General features: G+C 42.6%; 1 protein-coding gene across 1 annotated transcript in view; it reads right to left on the bottom strand.

Moving 5' to 3' along the window:
* nonC (serine/threonine-protein kinase Smg1) overlaps nt 1-27,960 on the bottom strand; it is a 1,312,439-nt gene that overhangs the window by 881,055 nt on the left and 403,424 nt on the right. The window contains exon 15 of the mRNA XM_080284159.1: nt 13,599-13,763. Within this exon, the coding sequence (XP_080140285.1) occupies nt 13,599-13,763 (165 nt within the window). The remainder of the gene's footprint in view (nt 1-13,598; nt 13,764-27,960) is intronic.

A 27,960-nucleotide genomic window follows, 5' to 3' on the forward strand; every position in this document is an offset into this window, starting at 1 on the left:
CCTGAGGTCACACTCAATGACCTTATCCCAAGCCTATTTCGGTCTACCTCTTGCTACCCTAACCTAATATTAACACTTCTTATTTTCAGCACCTAATAATTATCCCCCATCCTCCACATGCCCAAACCATCTCAATCTACCCCTCCTCATCACAACACCAGAACATTTCAGCCTCATCCTAACTCTCAACTTTTCCATCATAAACCTAGCCCCCACAGGCCTAATGCTCATGGACACACTGCACATCCACCTAATCAACGTCATTGCTATATGTATGAGCCTGCAAATATCCTCTTCCTTTACTGCCCAGGTCTCACTACCATACAGCATTACACTCCTAACACATGCCACGCACAAAGATTCCTTAGCACGTAAGGAGAGTCCTCCAAATGTTGGAAGAGGCAACAGCTCCCTGAACTTCTTCCAACCAATCCTCACTCTAGCCACAGAGCTAGCTCCAGCCCCATCTTCAGCACATAATATATCTTTCAAATAACATAACATTTCCACACACTCAAGAGACTCACCAGCAAGTTCAATCCCTTCACGCCTGGCAATCTCCCCATGTTCTCTTCGACACACCGTACATATGGCATCAACGTTATCTCACAGTCTAACTTTAATACCAATACATCTCTTATGCACTCACTTATCACGGAAGATGGTATTACTTCCCACGCCCTTATAGCAAATTGCACGTGCACACTCCACCTCTTCTTTGACAGTATCGCCCCAAGCCCTAGATACTATCATTTTTGTTATCGTCCACCTTTAGCAAGGCAGAATTATAATGTTTTTGCCCACCTCTGTGTGTGTGTGTGTGTGTGTGTGTGTGTGTGTGTATTTACCTAGTTGTGATATAAAGCAAATGAGCTATGCTCGTGGGGTCCCATCTCTGTTTCTCAAAATAGTAAGCCAAATTTTGCTTTGAACTCATCTGTGTGTGTGTGTATGTGTGTGTGTGTTCTTACCTAATTGTATCCTTAAAGGAATGAGTCAAGCTCGTACTGTCCCATGTCTTAAACCATTTTCATCATACATCTCCTTAAATTTATGAATTGCTTTGGCACACACTACTTCATTCAGTAGAGCATTCCACTGATCAATTACCCTATTTGGGAAACTAAATTTCCTTACATCTTTATCGTCTCTCTTTTTCCTGCAGTTTTCTGCAGTGTCCTCTTACTGATGCTTTCCCATAGGTTATATATTCATTTATGTCCATTTTCTTCTTTCCCGACATGCATTTATATAGCATAATCAGATCTCCTCATTTCCTTCTCTCCTGTAGTATTGGCAGATTCAGTTTTTCTAGTCTTTCAGCTTAGATCCCTTAAGCTTGGTACCTATCTTATAGCGGCCCTTTGAACTTTTTCAATCTTATCCATGAGTTTCTTGAGATGAGGATTCAAGACCACTGATACATACTCCAGGGTTGGTTGATGAAAGATATTATTATCTTTATCAGCATGTCGTCATTTATGTATGTGAATGCTAGTCTTATATTTGCCAGCAGTGTATATATGTTCCATACCTTCCCACTTATGTGGTCAGCCGGAGATAGTCTTCGTTTTTGTTTTTAAAGGCTCCAACATGCTTGCATGTGTCGGCCTTGGTCACCTACTGGCGGCTCTCCACGCTGCACGATCCATTGCAGCCTCCCTGTTCAGTCCCTTAACCCTCAGGTCACACTTAATGACCTCGTCCCATGTCTTTCTCGGTCTACCCCTCATAACCCCACCCCCAATATTAACACTTCTCACCTTCCTCACCCAATTATCATCCCCCATCCTCTCCACATGTCCAAACCACCTCAATCTACCTCTCCTCATCACAACACCAATACACTCCAATCCCATCCTACCTCTCAACTCTTCCATTGTAAACCCAGCCCCTCCAGGCCTTGGACGCAGGGACGCACTGCACATCCACCTAATCATTGTCATTTCTGTACTTCTGAGCCGGCGAATATCTTCCTCCTTCACTGCCCAGGTCTCACTGCCATACAGCATTACACTCCTAACACATGCTGCATACAAAGACCCCTTAGCACGTAGGGAGAGCCCTCTCAATGTCAGGAGAGGCAAGAGCTCCCTGAACTTCTTCCAACCACTTCTCACCCTAGCCACAGAGCTAGCTCCAGCCCCACCTCCAGCACACAACATGTCTCCCAAATAACAAAACTCTTCCACACACTCAAGAGATTCACCAGCAAGTTCAATCCTTTCACGTCTGACAATCTCCACTTGCTCACCCCGGCACGCCGCACACATAAAATCAGCATTATCTCGCAGTCTACCTCTGATACCACTACATCTCTTATGCACCCATTTATCACACATACCACACAAGATGGAATTACTTCCCACGCCCTTGTGGCAAACTGCACATGGCCACTCTCCCTCGTCTTTGACAGTACCGCCACCAACCCTAGATATCATCACTTTTGTTTTATCTGCATTTACCCTTAAACTCTTTTGCCCCATACCATCTCCCCACTTCCTAAACATTTCCTCCGCCTCCCTTTCATTCTCTGCAATCAACACTAAATCATCAGCATACAACAACTCCCACGGGAGTCCGTTTCTAAAGTCATGTGAAAGGGCTTCAAGTACCATGATAAACAACATGGGACTCAAGACTGACCCCTGATGCACACCAACATTCAAGGAAAACTCATCACTCAAATCTCCATTCAGTCTGTTATTGATAATCACACCTAAGTCCCTCTCTGTTTCTGATATGTGTAGGGTTTTACTTCCTAACTTAAAATCCCAATCTGGTCTTTTCCCAATATTACCAAACTTGATTACATGACACTTGTCCACACTGAATTCCATTTGCCATGTATTACTCCATTCATTAAGTTTATTTAATTCTTCTTGTAGCTCATTACAAGAGTCTGTGTTAGTAATTCTCCTTTGCATTTTTGCACCATCAGCAAACATATTCAAATAGCTTTAATTTTCACTGTAACTATCTATATCATTTATATACACTAAAAACATAATTGGTGTCAGCACTGAGGAGGAGGAGGCCATGGCACGGGCCGAACAGGGTAGTACTCCAGAGGGGAATGGGAATGTTGGTGATAGGGAGAGCTGGAGCTCGTTTCACTAGCTATCTAACCATCCCCCTTTGCTGACCTTTTCAGTGTGACAGTAACATGGAGAGTAGACCAGCATACTCTCCCAAACATTTCCTCTAACTATCTATGCACTACACCACATGCACTTTAAATTTCACACAACATATCTCACTACGTTACAGCGGTTGGCGCCAGCAAGGGAATGCGGCCAGAAAACTTTGTCCCCGCTACCTAGTGGTGGACTTCTGGGGGTAGGCGTGGCGGGGGTTCCGCCGACATAGATCATGGGTCCAGGGCGAGATGAGGCTCGGGCCTGCGCTAGAGGGTACAGGGCATTGCGGTTCCCAGGCTGCCACTTCCGCCCAATAGAAAGGGGCACAAACCTGGAACTAGCGCCCCAGGAGGATGCTCTATCAGTGGGTGTACAATGGCGGGATAGTTGCAGTGCCAAGGCGCGCTTGGAGGGTGTCCCTGCAGCTGTCCTGGCAGGCAGCCACTGGTAAGCCGGTGGGCTAGGGATCCCAGATCCATTGCCTGGACCTGGGACTGTGCAGTGAGAGGGACCTGTGCTATGTCTGTCCCCCTTTATTAATACTGAAGATGACAAAACAAAATAATTTTCAAAGCAAGCCTGAGGACAGTAAATCACCCATGGGGATGAGGGTGAGTTCATGGAATGTGGGAAGTCTGAGGGGAAGAGCAGAGGAAGTCATTGAGGCATTCAGTAGGAGGTGGGTGGACGTGGCGTGTTTGCAGGAAGTCCGGTACAGGGGTGGATCAGCCAGAAAGACTGTTGGGAAGGACCGTTGCTATAAGTTGTTTTGGCAGGGGGGGTGAGACGGATATGGAGGTGTTGGTGTGATGGTTGTGAAGAAATGGGTGCAATGTGTTATGAATGTTTTGAGAGTCAGCGATAGGATATTGGTAGTGAAAATTCTGTTGGGTAGAAAGATCACTGCGATTATATCGGCATATGCTCCACAGGCAGGATTGGATGATGCAGAGAAAGATAGATTTTGGGATGATTTAATACGTGTAGTGGGTGGTATGCGGGATGATGAGATAGTGATTTTGGGAGGGGACTTAAATGGTCATGTAGGTGAAGCAGCACAAGGTTATGAAGGAGTGCATGGGGGATGTGCATATGGTATAAGGAATGCAGAAGGGGAAAAGATACTCGAGTTTGGGGAGGCAACAGATATGATTGTGTGCAACACATATTTTAGGAAAAGAGACAGTAGGTTAATTACGTATGAGTCTGGGGAAAATAGCAGTCAGATAGATTATTTTCTGGTTAGCAGGGCCAATAGGAGGTTAGTGAGGGATGTTAATGTTATAGGAAGTGAGGAGTGTGTGCAGCAGCACAAACTATTGATTTGTGATATGGTGCTTAAAGAACAAGTGATGAAAAAGAAGACTTATGTACCTAGGAGGAAAATATGGAAGCTGAAAAACCAAGTAGTAAGGGATGCCTTCTATAGCGAGTTGAGGAGAGTGGTGGCTGAACAGGGAGCTGTAGACAGAGGCGTTAATGAACAGTACAGAGCCCTCAAGAACAATTTCTTGAGATTTACCGATGTAACATGCGGTTGGACAAGAGGACCACCAAGACATAAAGTAACTTGGTGGTGGGATGAGGGTGTAGAAGATGCGGTTAACCCGCCCCGTCCTGTCGACATATGGGTACGTTGCAACATTTTGCATTTGCCAGTCCCGGTGACGTACTGGTACGTCGTGCAATTGCAAGGTCCCTAATTTGCACAATTTTCAATTTTGGTGCGCGATTTTTTGTACATATACACGGGACACCTTCCTCTATTCCTCTTCAAGATACCAAGCAGGGACAATGCCTTACACCGCATAACCTTCCCCCTCATGCCATTGTCTCGGCAATTCACCTGTTATCAGTGACCTGGCCAGTCAAGACATTCAGGGCCAGAGTGATTCCCCAATCGATGACAATGTGGACCACAAAGTTTACATAGCATTAGAGGAAGAAACAGTCAGAAATAATGATCAGGTAATGTGGCAAAAGAAGGTCAGGTATGGTGATGAGTTAGTGAGTGAAACAATGCTTATAATGCCTATATTACTGTTTGAAAACCAATATACTCTCGTACTACATGTAAATTCGTACCAAGAAAATAAATAAATACCGTTTATGACTGGTGTGAAATAGTTACCCTCCCACAGAACTCGTTTTCTTTGGTGCCAGCCTGTTAGAAAACCCAGTCAGGTAAGGAGGTACTGGTACCTGGATCAAGTACTGTATTTTAAACCTCAGGTGAGTGATTTCTCTATGAATTTTTGATGTTTCTCAACAAAAGCAGAGGTTTTAGCCAAAAAAAAAAAATTTGAAAATACCTCGGGATTAGGGGGTGTCAGAGGTGCGAAATAGCTCGGGACGTGACGGGTTAAGGAGAAAAGAAGGCTTTTCCTGGAATGGAAGAAGGGTGGTAGCAAAGAGGAATATTTGGCTGCCAAGCATAGGGCTAGAAGAGAGGTATACAGGGCAAAGTCTGAGTCACAGAGACTATTACTTGATAACCTAAATCATGGGGAAAGGAAAAATATACATAGCGTGGCAGGTCAAGTGAAGAGGGATAATCGGGATATTATACTTGGGCAGTGTGTGAAGAATGATGAAGGAAGGGTTGTGGTGAACAGTGAGGATATTAAAGATGCATGGAGAGAGCATTATAACCGGTTGTTGAATGAGGAGTTTGGCTGGGGCAGGGAAGGTTTGGAGCCAGCAGATCCAGTGTCTGGCCCTTGGCCTTTGATTGATACTGCTACTTTGAGTGAGGCAATAGGCAGGATGAGGGTGGGGAAGGCAGCAGGTGTGTCTGAGTTGACTGCCGAAATGTTGAAGGCCTCAGGCGATATAGGGGTGAGTTTAGTCACTGACCTGATTAACAGGATTATTTATGAGTGTGTTGTCCCAGATGACTGGCTGAAAAGTGTAATTGTAAATGTTTATAAAGGGAAGGGTGATGCCCTGGAAAGAGGAAATTATAGAGGTATAAAGCTTTTAGATCAGATAATGAAGGTAATGGAGAGAGTTTTAGAAGGTATGATTAGAGAAAGAGTGAATATTGATGAGATGCAGTTTGGGTTTATGCCAGGTAGGGGAACCACTGTTCCCATATTCACTGTTCGACAGCTTTAGGAAAAATATATTGGTAGGAGAAGGGATCTTTATTTTGTTTTTGGTGATTTGGAAAAGGCCTTTGACAGAGTCCCTAGAGAGGTGGTGAAGTGGGCAATAAGAGAGCTCTGCTTGGAGGAGTGGCTGGGTAGGGAGGTTATGGCTATGTATGTGGGTGCTCACACCCAGGTAAGAGTGAATGGAGATTTGAGTGATGAGTTTTCCGTGAATGTTGGTGTGCATCAGGGGTCAGTCTTGAGTACCATGTTGTTTATCATGGTACTTGAAGCTCTTTCACATGACTTTAGAAACGGACTCCCGTGGGAGTTGTTGTATGCTGATGATTTGGTGTTGATTGCAGAGAATGAAAGGGAGGCAGAGGAAAGGTTTAGGAAGTGGTGAGATGATATGGGGCACAAGGGTTTAAGGGTAAATGCAGATAAAACAAAAATTATGATATCTGGGGTTGGTGGCAGTACTGTCAAAGATGAGGGAGAGTGGCCATGTGCAGTTTGCCACAAGGGTGTGGGAAGTAATTCCATCTTGTGCGGTGTGTGTGATAAATGGGTGCATAAGAGATGTAGTGGTATCAGAGGTAGACTGCGAGATAATACTGATTTTATGTGTACGGCGTGTCAGGGTGAGCAGGTGGAGATTGTCAGCCGTGAAAGGATTGAACTTGCTGGTGAATCTCTTGAGTGTGTGGAAGAGTTTTGATATTTGGGAGACATGTTGTGTGCTGGAGGTGGGGCTAGAGCTAGCTCTGTGGCTAGGGTGAGGAGTGGTTGGAAGAAGTTCAGGGAGCTCTTGCCTCTCCTGACATTGAGAGGACTCTCCCTACTTGCTACGGGGTCTTTGTATGAAGCATGTGTTAGGAGTGTAATGCTGTATGGTAGGGAGACCTGGGCAGTGAAGGAGGAAGATATTCGCCAGCTCAGACGTACAGAAATGACAATGATTAGGTGGATGTGCAGTGCATCCCTGCGTCCAAGGCCTGGAGGGGCTGGGTTTACGATGGAAGAGTTGAGAGGTAGGATGGGATTGGAGTGTATTGGTGTTGTGATGAGGAGAGGTAGACTGAGATGGTTTGGACATGTGGAGAGGATGGGGGATGATAATTGGGTGAGGAAGGTGAGAAGTGTTAATATTGGGGGTGGGGTTTGAGGGGTAGACCGAGAAAGACATGGGACAAGGTCATTAAGTGTGACCTCAGGGTTAAGGGACTGAACAGGGAGGCTGCAATGGATCGTGCAGCGTGGAAAGCCGCCATTAGGTGACCAAGGCCGACACATGCAAGCATGTTGGAGCCTTTAAAAACGAAAACGAAAACTGAGCCCTGTGGAACTCCACTAGTCACTTCCAAACATGATGAGTAATTTCCCCTTGGTGCTCTTTTCATTTCCCTTTTTCTGAGAAAATCTTGCATCCAACAGTACAGTTTGCTTTGGATTCCTCCTTGATGCTACAGCTTCTATAAAAGTCTTTGGTGCAGTACTCTGTCAAATGCTTTCTTGAAATCTAGATAGATACTGTCCATCCATCATATATAGTAATCCCCATAATATCCGGACGCCCAATTTCTGGACATCCCCAATTATCAGACATTTTCGTCTCGGGATCCAATATTCCCAAAATGGGCCAAAAACCGCAAAAAATTAGAAAAGAATCCAACTTTTTCCCGCCCGTAATTTGAAGTTGGCGCGCGCGGCGTGGGACAGCTGTGTTTTGGTGCATCATTCCGCCGACGACCGCTAGAGCACCCCTGCATCCTCCCCACTTACTGCCCGTCTCTCGTTGTGTGTGCACGCTCGTCGTCATGGTCGCCCACGTGCTAACTTTTGTGGTGATGCCTTACCAGCTGCAGGCTCTCCTGCTGCTCTCATGCCTCTTCTTCGTGTGTGTGATGATGGCCCCGCCGCCTGAGACGAGGAAGAGAGTCGTTTTGACTCTGGAGAAGAAGAGGGAGATATTGGACAAGGTGGATGCGGGATGGTCTTCCTCATGCATCCTTTACGAATTCAACCTGGCCCGATCTACTTTGTTTGATGCCAAGAGATCCCGAGACAAACTCATGCAGTACACAGCTGACTTCTCGTCAAAAAGCAAACGCAACATGGAGAGGAAGGTGATGTTTACTCCCAAGTATGCAGATGTCGACCACTCCATGTTGATATGGTATCGACAGCAACGTGCTGCTGGTGTGATGGTGCGTGGTACGGAGCTGAAGGCTGCTGCTGAGAAGTTCGCAAGGCTTCACGACGCCCTAAACTTCAAGGCATCCGAAGGTTGGCCCTTCGCGTTCAAGTTACGAGATGGCCTTACCAACGGTAAGTCTCATGGCGACGCTTTGGACGCCAACAAGGATGGAGTAGACGAGTTTTGGCACAAGGTGAAGCGCTTGATCGACAGGGAGGGCCTCACTCTCGGTCAAGTCTACAACGCTGACGGAACTGGTTTAATCTATCGCTCTTTGCCTATGAACACTAGCCGAGGAGATGAAGAAGCGTGTACCTGGCCGCAAGCTCTGCAAGCAACGGATATCTGCTTTGTGTTGTGCCAATGCAAATGGCATGCACCGGCTTAAGCCTGTTATTACTGGCCGTGATGGATGTCCTTTCTGTCGTCTGGTACCATTCCTTTAACCCCTTAACCGCGGGGCGTCACTTTCGTGACGCTTGGGAGCAAGGGATCATACCGCGGGGCGTCGCTTTTGTGATTCTGTGTTATTTTGAATTCACCCGGGCTTTCAAGTGGGGGCTTGTATCATCTATCAGTACTGACAATGTCCAACACTAGTCAGCACTCCTAATCTCATCTGTACTCCCATCCATTGTTGACAATTTAGCCATTTCTCCCCGTTCTTGACTCCCCTCCCTACCCCCACTCCATTACCCTATCCTCTCGCCTGCCCGGCCATGCTACGCTAAGTAAATCTTCCCTGGAATTTTTCACTGATTTCATCCATTGATATAAGCCCTATGTCGTATTCTTATACCAAATAATATATACAAGAAAGAAATCAGGTAAGTGAGAGTGCCATACACCTGGAATTGGCTAATTATCACCTGACAACACCTCACGTGCACTCGTTCGCTAATTTTCGCTGTTTTTTTCCCCTTGAAATATGCCGTATAATCTATTTTCGTAATAAATATACATGTAAGGAGAGAAGGGGAGAACTCTAAGTGATATTTACATTCACCTGGAACTACCTAATTTATAATGTATTGTCTACATTTCCTGCCAATCATATCAGTGCTACACAAAGCTGTTTCAAGATTTAACATTGGTAGCTCTGATTATATATCTCCTAAGTAGGCCTCTAATCTATTTTCGTAATAAATATACATGTAAGAAGGGAAGGGAGAAGCCTAAATGATATTTACATTCACCTGGAACTACCAAATTTATAATGTATTGTCTAGATTTCCTGCCAATCATATCAGTGCTAGGCTTAGCTGTTTCAAGAGCTACGTTGGTAGTGCTGAATAACCCTCAAGTAGGCCTCTCAACCCGGGCCGGCCCTCCTAGCAGTTCTCTCTCAGATTCCGAAGAGGAGGTACGGCTCATCCTCTTGCTGACTTCAGGGCCTTTTTTCACCCCCATGCAAGGGCCCTGTGACCTTTACCCCTACTAAACCTCGTGTGGAAAGAGGTAAAGGGCTGACAATTGATAAAAGAGTGACTACGATCTTTCTATTGAGTAAAACAGTGCAAGTGGAATTGTAAATAATGTGTAAATAATGTGTAAACAGCAAGTGAAAGTAATGAATGTAAATATACGTGAACAGTGGAAAATAGTTTTATAAGTTATTTCAAGTGACAGTGCACAACACAGTGTAAATAAAAATAGAAATGTAAATAACGTAAATAAAATAGAGAACGTAAATAGAAATGTAAATGAGTAGTATTATAAGAATACGAGTATATACCCTAGGAGTAATGAAAGTGAAAGTTTCACTCTAGCATGTCTGAATGCTATGAGTTATGAGAGTGAAGATGAAAGTGACATTCACTCTCAGTGCCAGTATACAGGACGAGAAAGTGAATGCTACGTATTTTACTGAAAGAAATTGAATCCCTACAGTGACAATAAACTAATACTACTGAAGGAAACTTATGGATAAAGACTGTAGATATATATAAGCGTTATATAGTAATAGAAATATAAAGTGTGAGGGGTTTTATGAATAATAAATGACAGACTACCATGAGCGAACTAGTGCCAGTGCGACGATCAGACGCGCTCGTAATTTCCATTGCTTTCACAGTGTTTTTTTTTTTGAGTATGGATCCCAAACTACTTGAAAATTGTAGAATAGTGTTTATAGTGCTTGTATCTGGCTGTGGTAATCATATTACGGGTTGTCGGGAAGTGTAAAGTGGAGACTTCGTTACCCTACTTCAGAGGTCTCCACAAGTCCTACGGTAACCGACGAAGGCTCAACAATCATTCCAGGAGAAAGCTGAAGGTATGTGCCATAAGCATATGTAATTTTATTATTCTAGGACTAATAACTGATTTTTGGCAAATATTTTTTGAGAGTCTGTCGGAGCCCAAATAACCCCGCGGCACACGCAAGTCATTGGTAAACAAGCCCGCGGTGTAGGGGTTAAGGCAAGGTTCACTGCCCACATCTTCAAAGACTGGTTCCACCGCCATTTCGTCAAGGAGGTCATCCATTACCAGACGGAGAAACTGGGAATCCCACGCGACCAGGTAAAGGCCCTCCTTCTCCTCGACAACGCACCTGCTCACCCGTGCGACAAGGACTTGGTGGCTGAAAATGGCCGCATTGGGTGCATGTTTCTGCCACCTAATACTACTGCTCTCATCCAATCAATGGACCAAGGAGTGATCATGGCAACGAAGAGGCTGCACTGCCTGGACGAGGTGATGGTTGTTCTCGAGGACGAGGATGAGCGCAGGGAGGGACGGGACACGCGAGGCCAGCGGACTTTGGAAAACCCTCGCCACTACAACATCAAGTCTGCCATCTACAACTGGGCCAGTGCATGGAAGGAAGTCCCTGTCAAGACTCTAGGAAATGGTTGGTCTTGTCTGCTTCTCGGAACAGATGCGGAACACAATTTCCTGGGTTTTGACGTGGATGACTTCCATGCACGTCTACATGCGCATGGCGACGACGTCGATATGAACGAAGTGAGTGAGTGGTTGGATGACGACGAGGGCGATCCTGGGTATCTGACCATGTCTGATATCGAGATCGTATCTTCAGATGCAGGTGTCAGTACCCAGCTTGAAGATTCCAATGAGGACGGCGACGACGATGCGGACTCCTCTCAGCCTGACACTACTCCAGCCATCCCCAAGCTGGGCGCACTCCAGGAACACCTAGAGTTCGTTCTCGACTACCTGGAGCACCCGGACTGCGACAAGGGAGATGGGGCCCTTGGGACTTGTGGAGGAAGTGCGCGCTTTCAGGCAGCGCATCATTAATCGTCAAAATCGTCGTTCCTTGCGTCAATCAACCACTGACAGCTTTATCAGACCCGTGACCCCCGCTGTACCCAGCCCTGGCTCCACTCCATTGCCTCCCCAAGACAGGCCCTCATGCTCTGAGCCACAGCCCAGCACATCAGGCACGGTGAAGTCACCACTCGACGTGAGTTTGCGCCTCTCTTCAGAGTCGTCTGCAGTGGGTACTCCATCACCATGACCCAGCGATGCACCCCTAGGCCACCTGCAAGAGCTACTCTCAGACTCTGACAGTGATTAAACACCTAGAACTTTACTAGACCACACGGGAATTTACAGTGTTGTGCAGTGAAAAAAAAACCGTGCACAGTGTTAAGAATTTAGAATTCTGAGTGAAATGACAAAGATTGAAATGACTTTCAATGTAATGTAAATTAACTAGAGTGTGTTATGTTTAGAAAATGGTTTTATGAGTGGAAAGACTTTAAGTGCAGAGTGCAACACTTATTTCATTAAGGTACAATAGAGCGCAAAGAAGACATGAGTGCGCAGTGTTAAGAGAATGGAATTCTGAGTGCAAATGAAAAGTTCAGTGCAAGACTTCATGAACAGTGTACTGCAAGTGCTTCAGGAACTCCTTCTTACTGTCAGAGTCTGAAAGGAGGTGGGTTATTCATTGAAATGGCCAGGGACTTGCTGTAAGTACCCACAATGTTTCATATTTTACTGTATTTTCCATACTGTACTTACCTCTAACACCTCATTTCACTCTTTTATGTCCCTTATTGGTGTGAATAGGGTCTTAGGTGCTATGCATGTGCAGTAGGGAGGTGTTTTTCTAAGTTAGGCTAAGTTAGGGTCCATAACTACCAGTCCAGGAGCCAGGGATTTGTTGTAAGTACCCAGAATGTTTAATATTGTATAAACTCACCTCAAAAACCTCATTTTATGGTTCTTTTGCATATATTTCAGTCTTTTATGTCCCTTATTGGTGTGATTTGGGTCTTAAATAGGTGCAATGCATGTCCAGAGGGAGTTGTATAGGGGTTTTTATGAGTTAGGGTCAATAAGTACAAGTCCAGGAGGCTGGGGCCCACTATCCGGACAGGACCACTTTCTGGACGTGCCTTTGGCTCTATTACATCGGATATTGGGGGGATAACTGTAATTTGCATTCATTTTTCTTCCTAGATCATCATTTACCTCCTTCTTCCTCTTCAGTAGTCTCTTTACATGCTTCTTGCTCTCAAAATATTCATTTCTTATATCAACTGAACCCCTGTCTTGTACCTACTCTAGCCACTTACAGACAACCTACATACAATTCCATATAACTTAAGGAAAATACCAGTTAAAAAGGATATATCTCAGTTTCATCCATGTCCTAAAAACATCAAGAGCTAGCCAGACAGCAACTGTAGGGAACAAATGAAACTGACAGGAAAGGACGGCAAGACAAATCCAGGAGAGGCCAGCGCTGAGCATTACGAGGAGAGGCACTTAAATTAGTCAGAAATGTCACATTTGGCCATTTCAGGGTCAGAGTTGTATGTTATATACATTCTATGCATGTTATAAAAAATTTCTGGACCTTACCAACAGCCATGCGTACCATATATGAACTGCACTATGAAATCACGCAAGTGTTAACCTTTCTGCATTACATTAACTAGTGTCAAGTTTATTTAAATCCTAAAATCTAGTTAATGTCTTTTTTAGTTTATTCTTCCTGCTACTTGACAATTTTACTCAACTTATGGTCTGTCATATTACAACATTTTATTATGGTTTTATCTTACCTTCAAGTTCAGAAAGTCTGCCAAAAGTTGAATAAAATAATCTGGAGTTAGAATGAATATTATGAAAAAGATGTCCCTAAACTCAGAAGATTAATGAACTCAGAAAAGAATTACCAGTACTAACCTTGTTTGTGGTAAATTCATTGTCATCAATGGTGCTGACTGTAGAGAGTGCATGAGCAATAGAGCTGAGGGGCAGTTTGGCCAGAACATCCAAGTATTGCTTACGAATCTTGGGGTCATTGTGACTCACATGATGAAGGCACAACTTAATTATTTCATCCAGACTCTGAAACTGAATTAGTGTACAATATCAGCAACTGAAGACAATAAACAAATACTGTATAACAGTAAACACTATAACATACTGAAAAATGAACTAAAACTACTGTATTTAGCAGTTTTTAGTATAGTACAGTCACAGTGTAAAGTCTGTTCACCTTCCCCTGCTCTATCACCTCTGCGATTTGAAGACTGCAGAATGTAAATTAGAAAGCACAGTTGCATATTACTGTCCACAGATGGCACGCTGCAATGCAGGGGAGGGTGGGGGAGTGAAGGAAGATCGCTGAGGGATGGAGGGTGTGGGAGCTTATGAACTGGAGGTGGAAAAGCAAAGAAGGGGCTAATATCACAACAGTGGACAATAATACAGTATTTACAGTAGATGAAGTAGAGGGTAATTCATGTAAATGATGAATGAAGCCAATCATGAACAACAACACATTACCTAATGAAATGCTAGATGGTATAATACCTGTATACACTGTTGTTTACAAAATATACACTGGCACAGGGATGGGGACAGGGATAAGCATATGGAATCAGGTCTCTATATCAGTCTCCAATGTCTCTACTGCTTTTGCTTTTATGGAACTGCCATTTACTTGCTTTGGCTTGTTATCCTGTTTTCTCTATCTTCCTTCCTCTCCCTAACACACAACAATTTAGTGACGCCATGATCCAACAGTCACTAGTGTCTCGTCCCTACCCCCTGACCACTCTCATTCATCCCCTCTGACACCCCCTTCACTTGCCTTTCCCCTCTCCAAACATCTCCTGCATCACCCTTGCTTCCATTTCCGTCCCCGGCTCCCTCCCCCCACCCTCAATTATATTTCCCTTTCCCTTCTAACCTTCCCATTTTCATCCTTTTCTCTCTGTCTTTTTCTTAAATCCTCATATTTTCAGTCTATTGTGTTGCCTTCCTCCTGTTACTCACTCTTCCCCTATTTTCACTGGTCGGTCCAGTTCTGTCCCTTACATTTCCTTTCCTCATCCTACAAATTTTGTCTCTTTCACATTCTCCTTTCTTCCCTTCTCTCCCTTACACTCTGTTATCCTCTCTCCTCTCCTTCCAACAATCCAATGTCTCACTCTCTCCCTCACTCTGAATCACTCACACAAATACCCACTCACACTCACACACACGTCCAGCCCTCAGTGCCTTGTGTAGACATATAAAATATGCTTGTGGAGAGATATGTATACACAAGCACTGAGTAAACCACACTGTATAAGCAAATTTATTTCATATCTACCATCCCCTTTCGAATTAGTTACAGTTTGCCCACAATATTTTGGACACTCCTTGCAGAGAAGGCACCTACTGTTTACCTGATGTAGTTGGTTATCAAAAATATACATCAGAACTGTTATACAGTGTATTATGTGTGTAACTTTTAACACAGACTATTCACTGTTAATCATTTTACAATACAACTGTTACAAAGACCTACATTGGTTTTCTTTCTTACAAATGATACTATTTATATATAGTGCTATGCATGAGTTACGATACAAAAGGTAATGTGCTACATAAAAACAAAAATAAGTGGTGGTTACTGCCGGTAATGTACAGTAAAACCTCTTTAAGTCGGAATAATTGGGGCTGAGGCCATTCCAACCTGACTATAATGCCGACTCAAGGGAAATAAGAGATTCCTGACCAACCAGAAAAAAAAAAGTCACTTAACCATGGTTACAGAGGGTGTAATCCAATCATAAGGAGAGCCTCTTGGTAGGATGTAGAGGTGCTAGGGGAGCATATAATCACTTCTGTGCAACATTTCTTAACCATAATCACAACTGAACAACAGTTCTTCTTTATATCGTAAAACATGCCAGGCTTCAGGTTAAACTCCGCACATATGGCACACATCGAGCTACCAACATCAATCCTTTCCAAAGCTTTCAGCTTCTCTTGAATGCTCAAGGTCTTCAGCTTCATCCTCTTTCTGCCTGAAGGAGTCTTGGGAGCCTTGGAAGCCATGCTGGTTAGGAATAAAAGTGCGAAATACAGAGTGGAATGCGAGACAATACCGACACGAGTGGTAGCAGATGCTAGACTGAGACAGAGTGAGGCAGGAGGTTGCGGGACTTAGCAATGCTGCCAAACAGAATGTATAGTACTGCACAGCACAGATATCTGCTAGACTGGCTTAAACAGTGATAAAAATCCACCTGACTGATGGATATTACAGAATATTAAGGAAAACAATGCAAGATAGGACTTTACAATACACCAGTTATAGACCAAGCTTTATCATTTATTATCCCCAGACTTTTTTTTTTTAACTTCTACATTTTGCAGGCAAGCCACCATATTAGCAACACTGGGCGGGAGGTGGCTAGTGGGCCTTCACAGGCTAGAACACAATGAGCCAGTGCATCATCATACCGAGATATGGCTTCCCTTAGCCGAGATTTCAGATCTTAGCGTAGTTTTATGAGAATTTTCTGACCGGTGGAGCAACACGAGCCCTCACAGCCTAGAATGATAGGTCATCATTCCAAAGTTGAGCCTTCTTTTAGACGTCATTTTATGGCTTTGGGGAAAATTTTCGAGATTATTTTTAACCGATTTCGAACATTTTAAATTATTTTCGTTAATAATTTTTATGTGCCATTACGATGTGCTTAATTCTGACTTATTATAGGATGCTGACTTGCAGAGGTTTTACTGTAATGTATACATTATACAGGATAGCGAACATATGTCTCAGTGTGATGTCCATTTGCCCTGCATATCAATAATCTCATATAACCTCTTTGGAACAGCACAAGGTTAAGGCATATGTTGGGCTGACTTCTTACACATTAACAAAACCTCCGTAGCTTGTCTTTCAATAGCAGGGCAGGTCTGCTCCACGCCCACATCCCACTCATGACACAGTATTGCCCAGAGGTTTTCTACTGGGTTGATATCACAACTCTTAGGTGGCTAGCTCAATGGCTGAAACCAATGCTTGACAATGTTGCTTGTACGTTTTGTTTTGTGTTGTTTTTGAAGGCTCCAACATGCTTTTATGCGTCGGCCTTGAACACCTAATGATGACTCCTTATGCTGCTTGATCTCTGGCAGCTTCTCTATTCAGTTTCTTATCCCTGAGGTCACACTCAATGACCCTGTCCCAGGTCTTTGTTGGTCTACCTCTAGCAACCTTACCCCTAACATTAACGCTTCTCACTTTCTGCACCCAATTATCATCCCTCATCCTCTCCTCGTGTCCAAACAATCACATTCTACCTCTCTTCATCACAACACCAATATACTCCAGTCCCATCCTACCCCTCAATTCTCCCAACGTAAACCTAGCCCCCACAGGCCTTGCACTCAGGGACACACTTCACATCCACCTATTCATTGTCATTTCTGTATGTCTGAGCATGTGAATATCCTCTTCCTTCACTGCCAAAGACTCATTACCATACAGGAATACACTCATAACACATGCTGCATACAAAGATCCCTTAGCATGGAGGAAGAGCCCCCTCAATGTCAGGAGAGGCAACAGTTCCCTGAACTTCTCCCAACCAATCCTCACTCTAGCTACAGAGCTAGCTCCAGTCCCACCTCCAGCACATAACACATCTCCCAGACAACAAAACTCTTTCACACACTCAAGAGATTCACCAGTAAGTTCAGTCCTTTCACACCTGGCAATCTCCACATGCTCTTCCTGACACAGGGCACATATGAAATCAGCGTTATCTCGCACTCTACCTCGAATACCACTATATCTCTTATGCACCCACTTATCAAAAGCATTGCACAAGATGGAATTACCGTATTTCGCGGCATGTAAGACGCAGCATTGTGAAAGACGCACCCTAATTCTGGCAGGGCAGTTCTGTGAAAAAAAACTTTGCCCCAACCAAGACTGCAGTAAGGTTTCTTGATAAGAGCCATTACCACACAGATACACACTCACCTTTCAGAATCTATTCATTACTGATCATCAGCCTTTGGTTTCTTTTTTGATATACAAAGAATGGTACAGGAATAAGAAAACAATGCCCCTTCTTGACAAAACGTGACTGATATGAGCCACTATCACTTAGATACAACACTCACCTTTCAGAATCTATTCAGTGCTCATCATCCTTTAGTTTCTTCTTTTATGTACAAAGAATGATACAGGAAAAGAGAAAACAAAACCCCATCTTAACAAAACGTGACTTCAAACCACGAGGCCATCTCAACTTTGTTGATAAAAATGTATCAGTAAACTGATCTAAACACTGTTTTTAATATTTTATGAATTTAAAACCACAAATGAAGTCAATAAACTCTATTCTTTCATTCACTGACGAAAACATAAAATACAATGAATGTTCACATCAGTTCATTTATCCTAAAGAACCCCGTCATATTCCACACCTGTTACGGAATTTCCTCGCATTGCCTTGACTCAAGCACAATATCAGACTACTACCATCATTAATCATGCACTCTAACTAACCTGTAATTATCTCCACAAATAATATAAAAAGGTAGCACTTGTAAATACACAAATTACAATGTTTTACAACCAAAGTTCAATATAGCAAGGCTGCTTGGGAACAGGATAGACAGCTGTTTTTACTCTCTTCTCTCAGTATCACTCCTTCACTGTCAGCTATGTTTGCCTTGCAGCATCAACAATTAAAAATGTATGCTTCACTGATCATAATTTACTATAAACATTCATTTCAAAACATACTATGGTGAAAACATCCATTGTTACACCTTAGTAACACTGCTGCCTCCCAGTCGCTAGACAGCAGTCTCTACCCCTTCCTCTCAGTATCACTTCCTCACTGTCAGCGATGTTTCCCTTGCAGCATCAACAGTTAAAAATACGTTCTTCACTGATCACAATTTACTAAAAACAGACATTCATCTCAAAACATGTCGAGAATGGTGAAACTATCTCTTAGCAACACTGCTTCATCCCAAAGCGCTAGACAACTGGATCCAACCTCTTCTCCCAGTATCACTCCCTTACTGTCAGCTGTTTTCCTTGCAGCATCAACAATTAAAAATGCATATTTCTCTTACCAGAATTTACTAAAAACAGACATCCATCTCAAAACATTCGAGTACTGTGAAAACATCCATTTTTGGTCTTAACACTGCTGCCTCCTAGTCGCTATGGTACACACACACACACGCACACATGTACACACCACATGCAACATTCGCTCACCTCTGAAACATTTACATCAGTCCGTTTTGGAGTACCCAGTGGCTTTATTATATGCCAAAAACATCAAAATGTATTTGGTTGTTCAATATAAATATCATCACTTAAGGACATGAAACATCTCAAACAATTTATTCATCCAAACATCGTCAGTGCAAGACTAAAGGTGTACAGCACCATTGATCCTAAATTTTCCATGGTTGCATCTGTCATGATCACCTAAAACCTATATTCACTTCATATTACTGACATGGTGAAAATTTCACTTGTCTTCAAATCCTGAGAATTCATCACTACTTCCCCCGAGTCCTGAAGCATCACTGGAAGTCATCACCTCAGTCATCATCACTGTTTCACTGTCACTTTCATACAGTAAATGGTCCTCAGTACCATCCATTGAATTGCTTATACCACACTTCATACGATTTTAACTTGGCAATCGTTTTAACTGAGCACAGGCGATATTCAGACTTGGGGCATTTGATACAGCCCACATTAACCTCCTCAGTACATGTTTCCTGAACTGAATAAAATCATATGGCGAGCATGAATAAACTACCCTATAAAATACTGTACATTGCTGGGCTGAAGGGATTATAATAAGCGGATTATCAGTTCCCTAGCCTGACTCTTCCCACTTCTACTTCCTTAACTACACCCACACCAAACTCTCACCTACACCTTAGGATTCTGGTCGTTTCGGCCGTAACGTCCAAAATGGCAAACGATTTTACAACCTAACCTAACCTAACAAATTTGGACGTTACGGCCTAAATGATCCATATTGCCGATCATGAGAGCTTTGCTTAGGCAGCAGAGATGCAGAGAGTGAACGTTGTCAATCATCTGATCGCTTCGTCTGCTAAGAATACAGCAGAAATGGCGGACGCTGATATGAATGCCCGTCAGGCACTGCTATTTCAGATATTGCATCAGTTATGCTACTCAGTGAATTTTATCCTATTTTCATAACAAAATACTGTAATTGGGTGTGCCTTGAGTTGCATAGACATTGCTAAAGTACTTCACTTAGCTGAAAAAGTGAAGCTGTAACTTCGTTAGCTTGCTAGAGTAGGGTGTACGCTAGACACTAAACTGCTAAGTTGCTAAACCGCTAAACCCCTTGACGGTATTGGAGTTGAGCTGAAAACAAACCGTGAATGCTTTGTGTTCTTGAACTTGCATGTTTTAATATCTGCTGCATATATACACTCACAAAATATCACAAAAGTAACTGACCTAATTAGGGTTACTGAATTTCCATACGTGACGAAAGTCTGTTTTGATGACTTGGCAGTTTCACTAGCCAGCATCTCTCCAGCATGATTGCATTGCTAGTTAGTGAATGGATGGCAAGCAAAGTGGTCATGATTGCCTTTCAGAAGGTTAGCAGACGGTTCACCAGTGAGCACGTTAGCTTGCTAGAGTTGGGTGTACGCTAGACACTAAACTGCTAAGTTGCTAAACCGCTAAACCCCTTGACGGTATTGGCCAGTTGAGCTGAAAACAAACCGTGAATGCTTTGTGTTTTTGAACTTGCGTGTTTTAATATCTCCTGCATATATACACTCACAAAATGTCACAAAAGTAACTGACCTAATTAGGGTTACTGTATTTCCATACGTGATGAAAGTCTGTTTTGATGACTTGGCAGTTTCACTAGCCAGCATCTCTCCAGTATGATTGCTTTGCTTGTTAGTGAATGGATGGCAAGCAAAGTGGTCATGATTGCCTTTCAGAAGGTTAGCAGACAGTTCACCAGTGATCATGTACGTTAGCTTGCTGGAATAGTGCGGATGCTAAACTGTTAAATTGCTAAACCGCTAAATATCTTCACGATCATCACGATGTTAGCCAGTTGAGCTGTAAACAAACCCGCGAAAGTTTTATGTGTTTCTGATCTCGGGTGTTTCTTAAATCTGCTGCATATACACACTAGTGTATATTATTTTTAAAAATAAAATCAAGTCTGCATACTGTAGAAAACACCTGTGGTTGCTAAGCATTGAGATGATCATCTTTATAAGAGTTTCTTCTCAGTGAAGCCTAACTAACCTGCCTTAGTCTAACGTGCAGGACGCATGGGGATATTTTAAGGTAACTTTGAGACAAAAAAGTGCGTCTTATATGCCGCGAAATACGGTACTTCCCGTGCCCTTGTGGCAACTTGCACATGGTCACTCTCCCTCTTCTTTGACAGTACTGCCACCAGCCCTAGATACCACTACTTTTGTTTTATCAGCATTTACTCTTGAGCCCTTGTGTTCCATACCATTTCTCCACTTCCTAAATCTTTCCTCTGCCTCCCTTTCATTCTCTGCAATCAACACCAAATCATTAGCATACAATATCTCCCATGGGAGTCCATTTCTGAAGTCATGTGAGAGGGATTCAAGTACCATGGTAAACAACAAGGGGCTCTAAAAATGACCCTTGGTGCACACCAACATTTATGGAAAACTTCACCACCTCTATAGGGATTCTGTCAAAGGCCTTCTCCAAAACAATAAAAGCAAAGTGCAGTTCCCTTTTCTTTCCTGTGAATTTTTCCTGAAGCTGTCAAACAATGAATATGGCATCAGTGGTCCCTTCGCCTGGCATAAACCCAAACTGCATCTCATCAGTATTCACTCTTTCTCTAATCATACCTTCGAGAACTCTCTCCATTACCTTTATTATCTGGTCTAAATGCTTTACGCCTCTATAATTTCCTCTTTCCAGGGTATCACCCTTCTCCTAGTACACATTTACAATTACACTCTTCAGCCAATCATCTGGGACAACACACTCATATATAATCAGACTGTAAATTATTTTCTCCATAGGGTTTTATTTGTCCAGTATGGTAGTGTTATCTGATCTAAATACCGTACTGAATGCGAGGCCAACGTATATATAGTACTGTATAAATAAACGAACAGTCACACACACACACAAACACACACACACACACACACACACACAAGAGGTGGTGCATGAGAAAAACATTCATGTGTGTAAAGGTAGACTTGATAAATGTGGATATGGAGACAGGACAACACGAGCATTGCTCAATTCCTGTATACTACAAATAGGTAAATACAAATAGGTAAATACACACAGGACATGCAGATTGTGGGAAAATAATGCAAAATCGGAGAAGAAAAAGAAGCTTGCACGTTATGAATATGCGAATTGAATGCATAAGTAATGGTCCCGTCTCATTTAAGTGAAATAAAGCCAGACGTGTCGATAAAATGAGAGTAAAACATGGTGACGGTTTCTAATCTGTGATTGTGCCATGGCATAGAAATGCAGTTCATTGTTTACATCCAGTGACAATGAGTTTGCAAGGTTCTCCAATGATGAGCAAAGTAACGGAAGTACCAGACTGAACCAAACAAGAGTAACAAACGTGGAGAAAATGGCTAAGAAGAATGCCCATGAATTAAAACAGGTATAGGCAATAATTAGCAAATTACAAGAACGAACCTCGGAACAAGAGAGGGAGATGAAAGAGCTGAAATACAGATTAGAAGGCATCTGCTGCTCACACAGTACTGACCAGCAGAGAAAGGTGTCTGAATTAAAAGCGGGTAATGAATCAACCACAAGTGAAACAAAAATGCTTAAATGGGAAAATAAGGGGCTGAAGGAGGAGAGGGACAAGATGAAATGCAAACCTGACAAGCATGAATCTAAAACTAAGATGCACGAGGAACATGTCAAGGAAATCCAAGAACACCATACGGGTGGGAAAAAACTCAACAGGACGGTAAAATAGGTCTTACGAAGATCTTAGAACAACAGAAAATGGAAAACCAGGAAAAGGTGGAGAAGGAAGTGGTGAAGGTACTAAAAATTAAAGAATCACTTGTCAGAGATGCAGCAGACAAGAAAAAATGCATGATTATCTCAGGTTTGAAAGAAAAATCGATGTCAGTGAGGTCGGAAAGTGAAAAGGAAGAACTGAGAAGGGTGAAGGAAATACTATTAATAGGAAGAACTGAGAAGGGTGAAGGAAATACTATTAATAGTTATGGAGGGAAAGGACGATGCCCAGGGGTAGATCAAAGAAGTGTTTAGGCTGAGAAAATATGTGGAGGGAGGGGCAAGGCCACTCAAAGTAAAATTTCAATCTCAGGTCACAGTAAATGAAATAATCTACACGCAGATAAAGAAGGATTTAAAAATATCTGGATAAGGAGAGATGCAAATGAGGAAGAGAGAGCTAAAAGAAAGGAACTTGTAAAAAAAAAAAAAAAAAAAAAAAAAAAAGAGAGAGAGAGAATGAAGAGAAGACAGAGCTCTATTGGAGAGTTATGGATCAGAAATTGAGGAAGTGGTATCAAAGGAAAGAGAGAGAGAGATGGGCAGACTAAAAAAAAAAAGGCACAAAGATTGAAAGTGGCATATGCTAATGCAGATGGTCTAATCTCAGCATAAAATAAATGATTTCTTGAGGGTAAATGAGCCAGACATTATGCGCTTCATAGAGACCAAGCTAAGAGAGAATACTGAAATCCAAACGGGAAATGGGACATTCAAACTATGGAGAAGAGATAGAAAAGAAAGGTGTGATGACAGCAGTAAAAACAGCCTAAATGTGTACAGTGTAGAACTGGGAGAAGGTATGGCAGAAGTGATAAACATGGTAATAGAAGCCAGAGGGAAAGACAAGAGAGACATCGCAGTAACATATGTCCCCCAAAAACATGGACAAGGAATGAGGAGAAATATCAGGAGATGTTGTCGGATATGGTTAGATACCTGCAATAAGTGACTGAGAAAAGCAGCAACATAATCCTGATGGGTGACTTCAATTGTAAAGAGGTAAACTGGGAGGAGTGGACTCAGGAAGTAATGAACATTTGTGGGGCAGTATACTATTAAATGTGGTAATGGATAATGTAACGACCCAGTGGGTCAAAGAAGAGACAAGATTTAGGGGGGATGACACACCAGCAAGACTAGATTTAATTCTAACCAAAGAACCTGATGCAACTGAATCTCTGAAATATCTGTGTCCTATGTAGTGACAGAGTTTCAAACAATAGAAGGAATTGGAGACATAAGAGAAGAACTAACAGGCATGGAAAATACAAGTTTGGGAGAGCAAACTTTGCAGGACTGAAAATTTTTTGAAGAAGTGGTTTGGTGAGAATTCTGGGAAACAAGAGAGATACAGAAGAAGTGGGATATCTCTCTAGCATTCTATAATATGGGTGAGGAAAAGTATGTGTCAAAAGTTAGAGGGAAAGAGAACTGGAGAAATGACTGGTTCAACAAAAGGTGTATGATAGCAAAACAAGAAAGGCATAAGGCTTGGAACAAATGGAGAAAGGGAAATAAAGACAGAACACAGGAAGAATGTACAAGAACTAGAAATGAATATACAAGAATACGTAATGAGGAAGAAACTTCGAAAAAGTGTACTCAGCTGACTTCCAATCAAGGTGCACTACAGTTCATTTGCTTTAAACATTTCATCCACTGGATGTAAACAAAGTCAAATGTTACATCAGAGAACTTAACAAAACATTTTGCCCACTCGATCCAAGTAACATGTCACAACTGCCTGATGTGTATGACCACACTGCAGAATTTATATGCAACATTACAAACAGATGCTTCTTAGAAAGTAATTTTCTGCAGTCTGAGAAACATGCTTTGCTTAGGCCCCTAATCAAGAGACCAGGCCTTGAAGTCGAGAGCATGACAAATTATCATCCCATCTCTAACCAGTCTTTCTTATCCAAGATTACTGAGCAGGCCATACTTGATCAACTCTTACCACTACTGGAACACAACAAAGTTGTTCTTGTTGTTCAATCAGAATACAGAAAATACCATTCAACTGAAACTGCACTAACATGGATTCAGAGTGACTAGGTGGCAAACACCTGTAGTGGGATGTCCTCTCTCCTAGTTCTGTTGGATCTGTCTGCAGCTTTTGATACATTAGATCACAAACTGTTGTTGGATGATCTGTATTTTTACGGCATTCGTGACAGAGCTCTTTTGCTCCTTAAGTTGTATCTGCCAGACAGATCTCAAAGAGTGGTTATTGATTACTTTAGCTCTGATTCTGCTTCCCTTCCGTTCAGAGTCCCTTTAGGAGCAGTTTTGGGTCCAATTCTATTTACTATCTACACGAGCAGCTTATCGACTTTACTTGAAGCTCACGATGTGTCCTATCATATTTATACTGATGACACTCAGCTCTATGTTAAGACATCAGATACTGATGATACCAAGACTAAGCTTGAATCTCTAATGTCTGATGTTAAGATCTGGATGGCGAGGAGGATACTTAAACTGAATGATCATAAAACTGAGATCATCATCATCACAGGAAACAGAAGGGGTGATGACACTGATAATGCCCTGGCTTTGAACACTGGTGTGTCATAGCTTCATCCAGTCAGTTCTGTTCGAAATCTGGGTGTTTATTTAAACTCAAAGTTAAATTACAAAGATTATACGGTATTAATCAAGTTGTCAGAGGGTGTAACTTGCTTAGCAGATAACTCCTGAATTGCCACTGCCTCTTAACATTGGTCCATGCAGTGGTCTTGTCTCGTGTTGATTACTGTAGTTCACTTTGGATTGGTCTTCCAAATAATATACTAACAAAAGTTCAGTCTGTTTTGAACAGGGAAGCACGGCTTATCTTCGGTCTCCACCCGAGAACCTCAACTACCCCATTCCTAATTGAGCTGCATTGGTTGCCAATAAAGGCTAGAATTGAATTTAAACTGTGTCTTATTACATTCAAAGTTCTTAAGATCAGTGAACTGAAGTATCTTCATCACTTGATAAACTCCCATCGGCACACTCAGGTGTGATGTTACGTAGCGAAGATGATTCCTTGTGTCTTGATGAGTCTGGAGCCATTCACCAGTCATCTTTCTCTGATCGTTCTTTTGTGCACATTGAGCCCCTAGATTATATGAGGTGTCTAGAACCAAAAATGCATCGACCCTAAAGAGTACTTTTGAGTTATGGACTGTTAAGTCATGCAATAATAAATGGCAATATATTAACATGTTATACACCAAAATGATCATCAGGAAGAATAACCAAAATGATCATCAGGAAGAAAAAAAAAAAAAAAAAAAAAAAAAAAAAAAAAAAAAAAACACCGTAACCCCAAAAAGTGCACAGTAAACCAATCCAACACTTTATAAGTGAACATAATCATACAGTGTAGGGAAATAAAAACATACTAGGAAATACATCAATGACTGTATTAACCCTTTGAGATTCAAATGACTATTTCTATTGTCATTTCAAATCCAACCTCAGAGATTTTGATGACGCTTTTAATCATCATTTTAAGAATCTATCTATCTATCTATTGCCAGATGCCTCAATCCCGTTTGGGGTGGCCACAAACAAATCGCCTCCACGTCGCCCTGTCCCCCACCATTTCACTGCCCCGCTCCCAACTCACACCCCCCTCTCTCATATACCTCTCCACTGCATCCATCCATCTCATCCTCGGCCTCCCTGTCCCTCTTCCCCCCTCCACCTCACTCACATACACTCTCTTCGTCAGTCTTTCACCCTCTATCCTCTGCACATGGCCAAACCACCTCAGTGTATTCCTCCTAACGCTTCCTATCACATCCACATCCACACCACAACGTTCCTTTATATCCTCATTCATCAGCCTGTCTCTCCATGTGACTCCACAGGCTCCTCTTAAATAACTCATTTCCACTGCTCTCACTCTTGACTTGTGTCCTTCCAGCAACGTCCAAGCTTCACTTCCATAGTTTAAAGTTGGTATCACAATACATGTACTGTCATGTAGTAACTTTTTCACTTCCATGCTCACTTCCCTGTTTCTTATCACTGCTTTAGGGGAACCAGCAACTTTTCTTCCCTGCTGTACCCTTTCAAGCACTTCAACCTCCAAACCTCCATCCTTACTCATCACGCTACCCAAGTACTTAAACGTACTCACATTTTCCGATTCCTCACCTCCAACCTCGCTATACATTCACTGACTTCACCTCTCTCAAAGACCATCACTTTACACTTCCCTACATTCACCTTTAGATTCCGCTTCTTACACACTCTCCCAAACTCATCCATCAAGCCTTACAGCTCTCCTTCGTCTTCACTCAACAACACAGTATCATCTGCAAACAACAGTGCAGGGAGTTTCCAAACACAACCCTCTCTCACCAGGGCCACTCCAACATCCATTACCCTATCTTGTACCTCTTTTATTACTACATCCATGTACAGACTGAACAACCATGGAGACATGACACATCCCTCATTCAACCCAACCTTCAAAGAGAAAAATTCACTTAGTTCACCATCCACACGCACTGCAGCCTTAGCACCATCATACATACTCTTCACAGCAATCAACAACTTCCCATCTACTCCATATATTCCTAATACTTTCCACAATCCTTGTCTATCCACCCTGTCATATGCTTTCTCCAAATCCATGAAAGCCGCATACAACTTCTTTCCCTTCTCTAGAAACTTTTCCACTAAAGATCTAAGAATGAATATCTGATATACACAACCTCTTCCCTTCCTAAAGCCTCCCTGTTCTTCTCCAACTAATTTCTCTGTTCTTTCTCTAACACTGTCAATAAGTATCCTACCATACACTTTTCCTATTATACTAAGAAGACAGATGCCCCCATGATTACCACACACTTCTTTTTCCCCTTTTCCTTTGTACAAGAGAATAATTATATCTGACTTCCAATCCTCCGGGACTCTACCTTCCTCCCAGGCCAATCTGCACATTTTCCACATCCATTCTACTACTATCTCTCCCCCATGCTTCAGCATTTCACCAAACACTCCATCAATTCCTGGGGCTTTCCCCAGTTTAACTTTCTTCATTGCTTCCACAACTTCTATCCTACTGATTCCATCCTGTCTTCTCACCTCCCTCCTTCTCCCAGCCATTCCCCAATCACTTATACTCGCATTACTTCCATCCTCTATGTTCAACAATTCCTTAAAGTGTTCTCTCCATCTACTCACTTATTCTCCCTTCTC

This window comes from Coenobita brevimanus, chromosome 100 (assembly GCF_032717465.1).
Source record: "Coenobita brevimanus isolate Jiangsu-jjx chromosome 100, ASM3271746v2, whole genome shotgun sequence".
Classification (NCBI taxonomy): domain Eukaryota; kingdom Metazoa; phylum Arthropoda; class Malacostraca; order Decapoda; family Coenobitidae; genus Coenobita; species Coenobita brevimanus.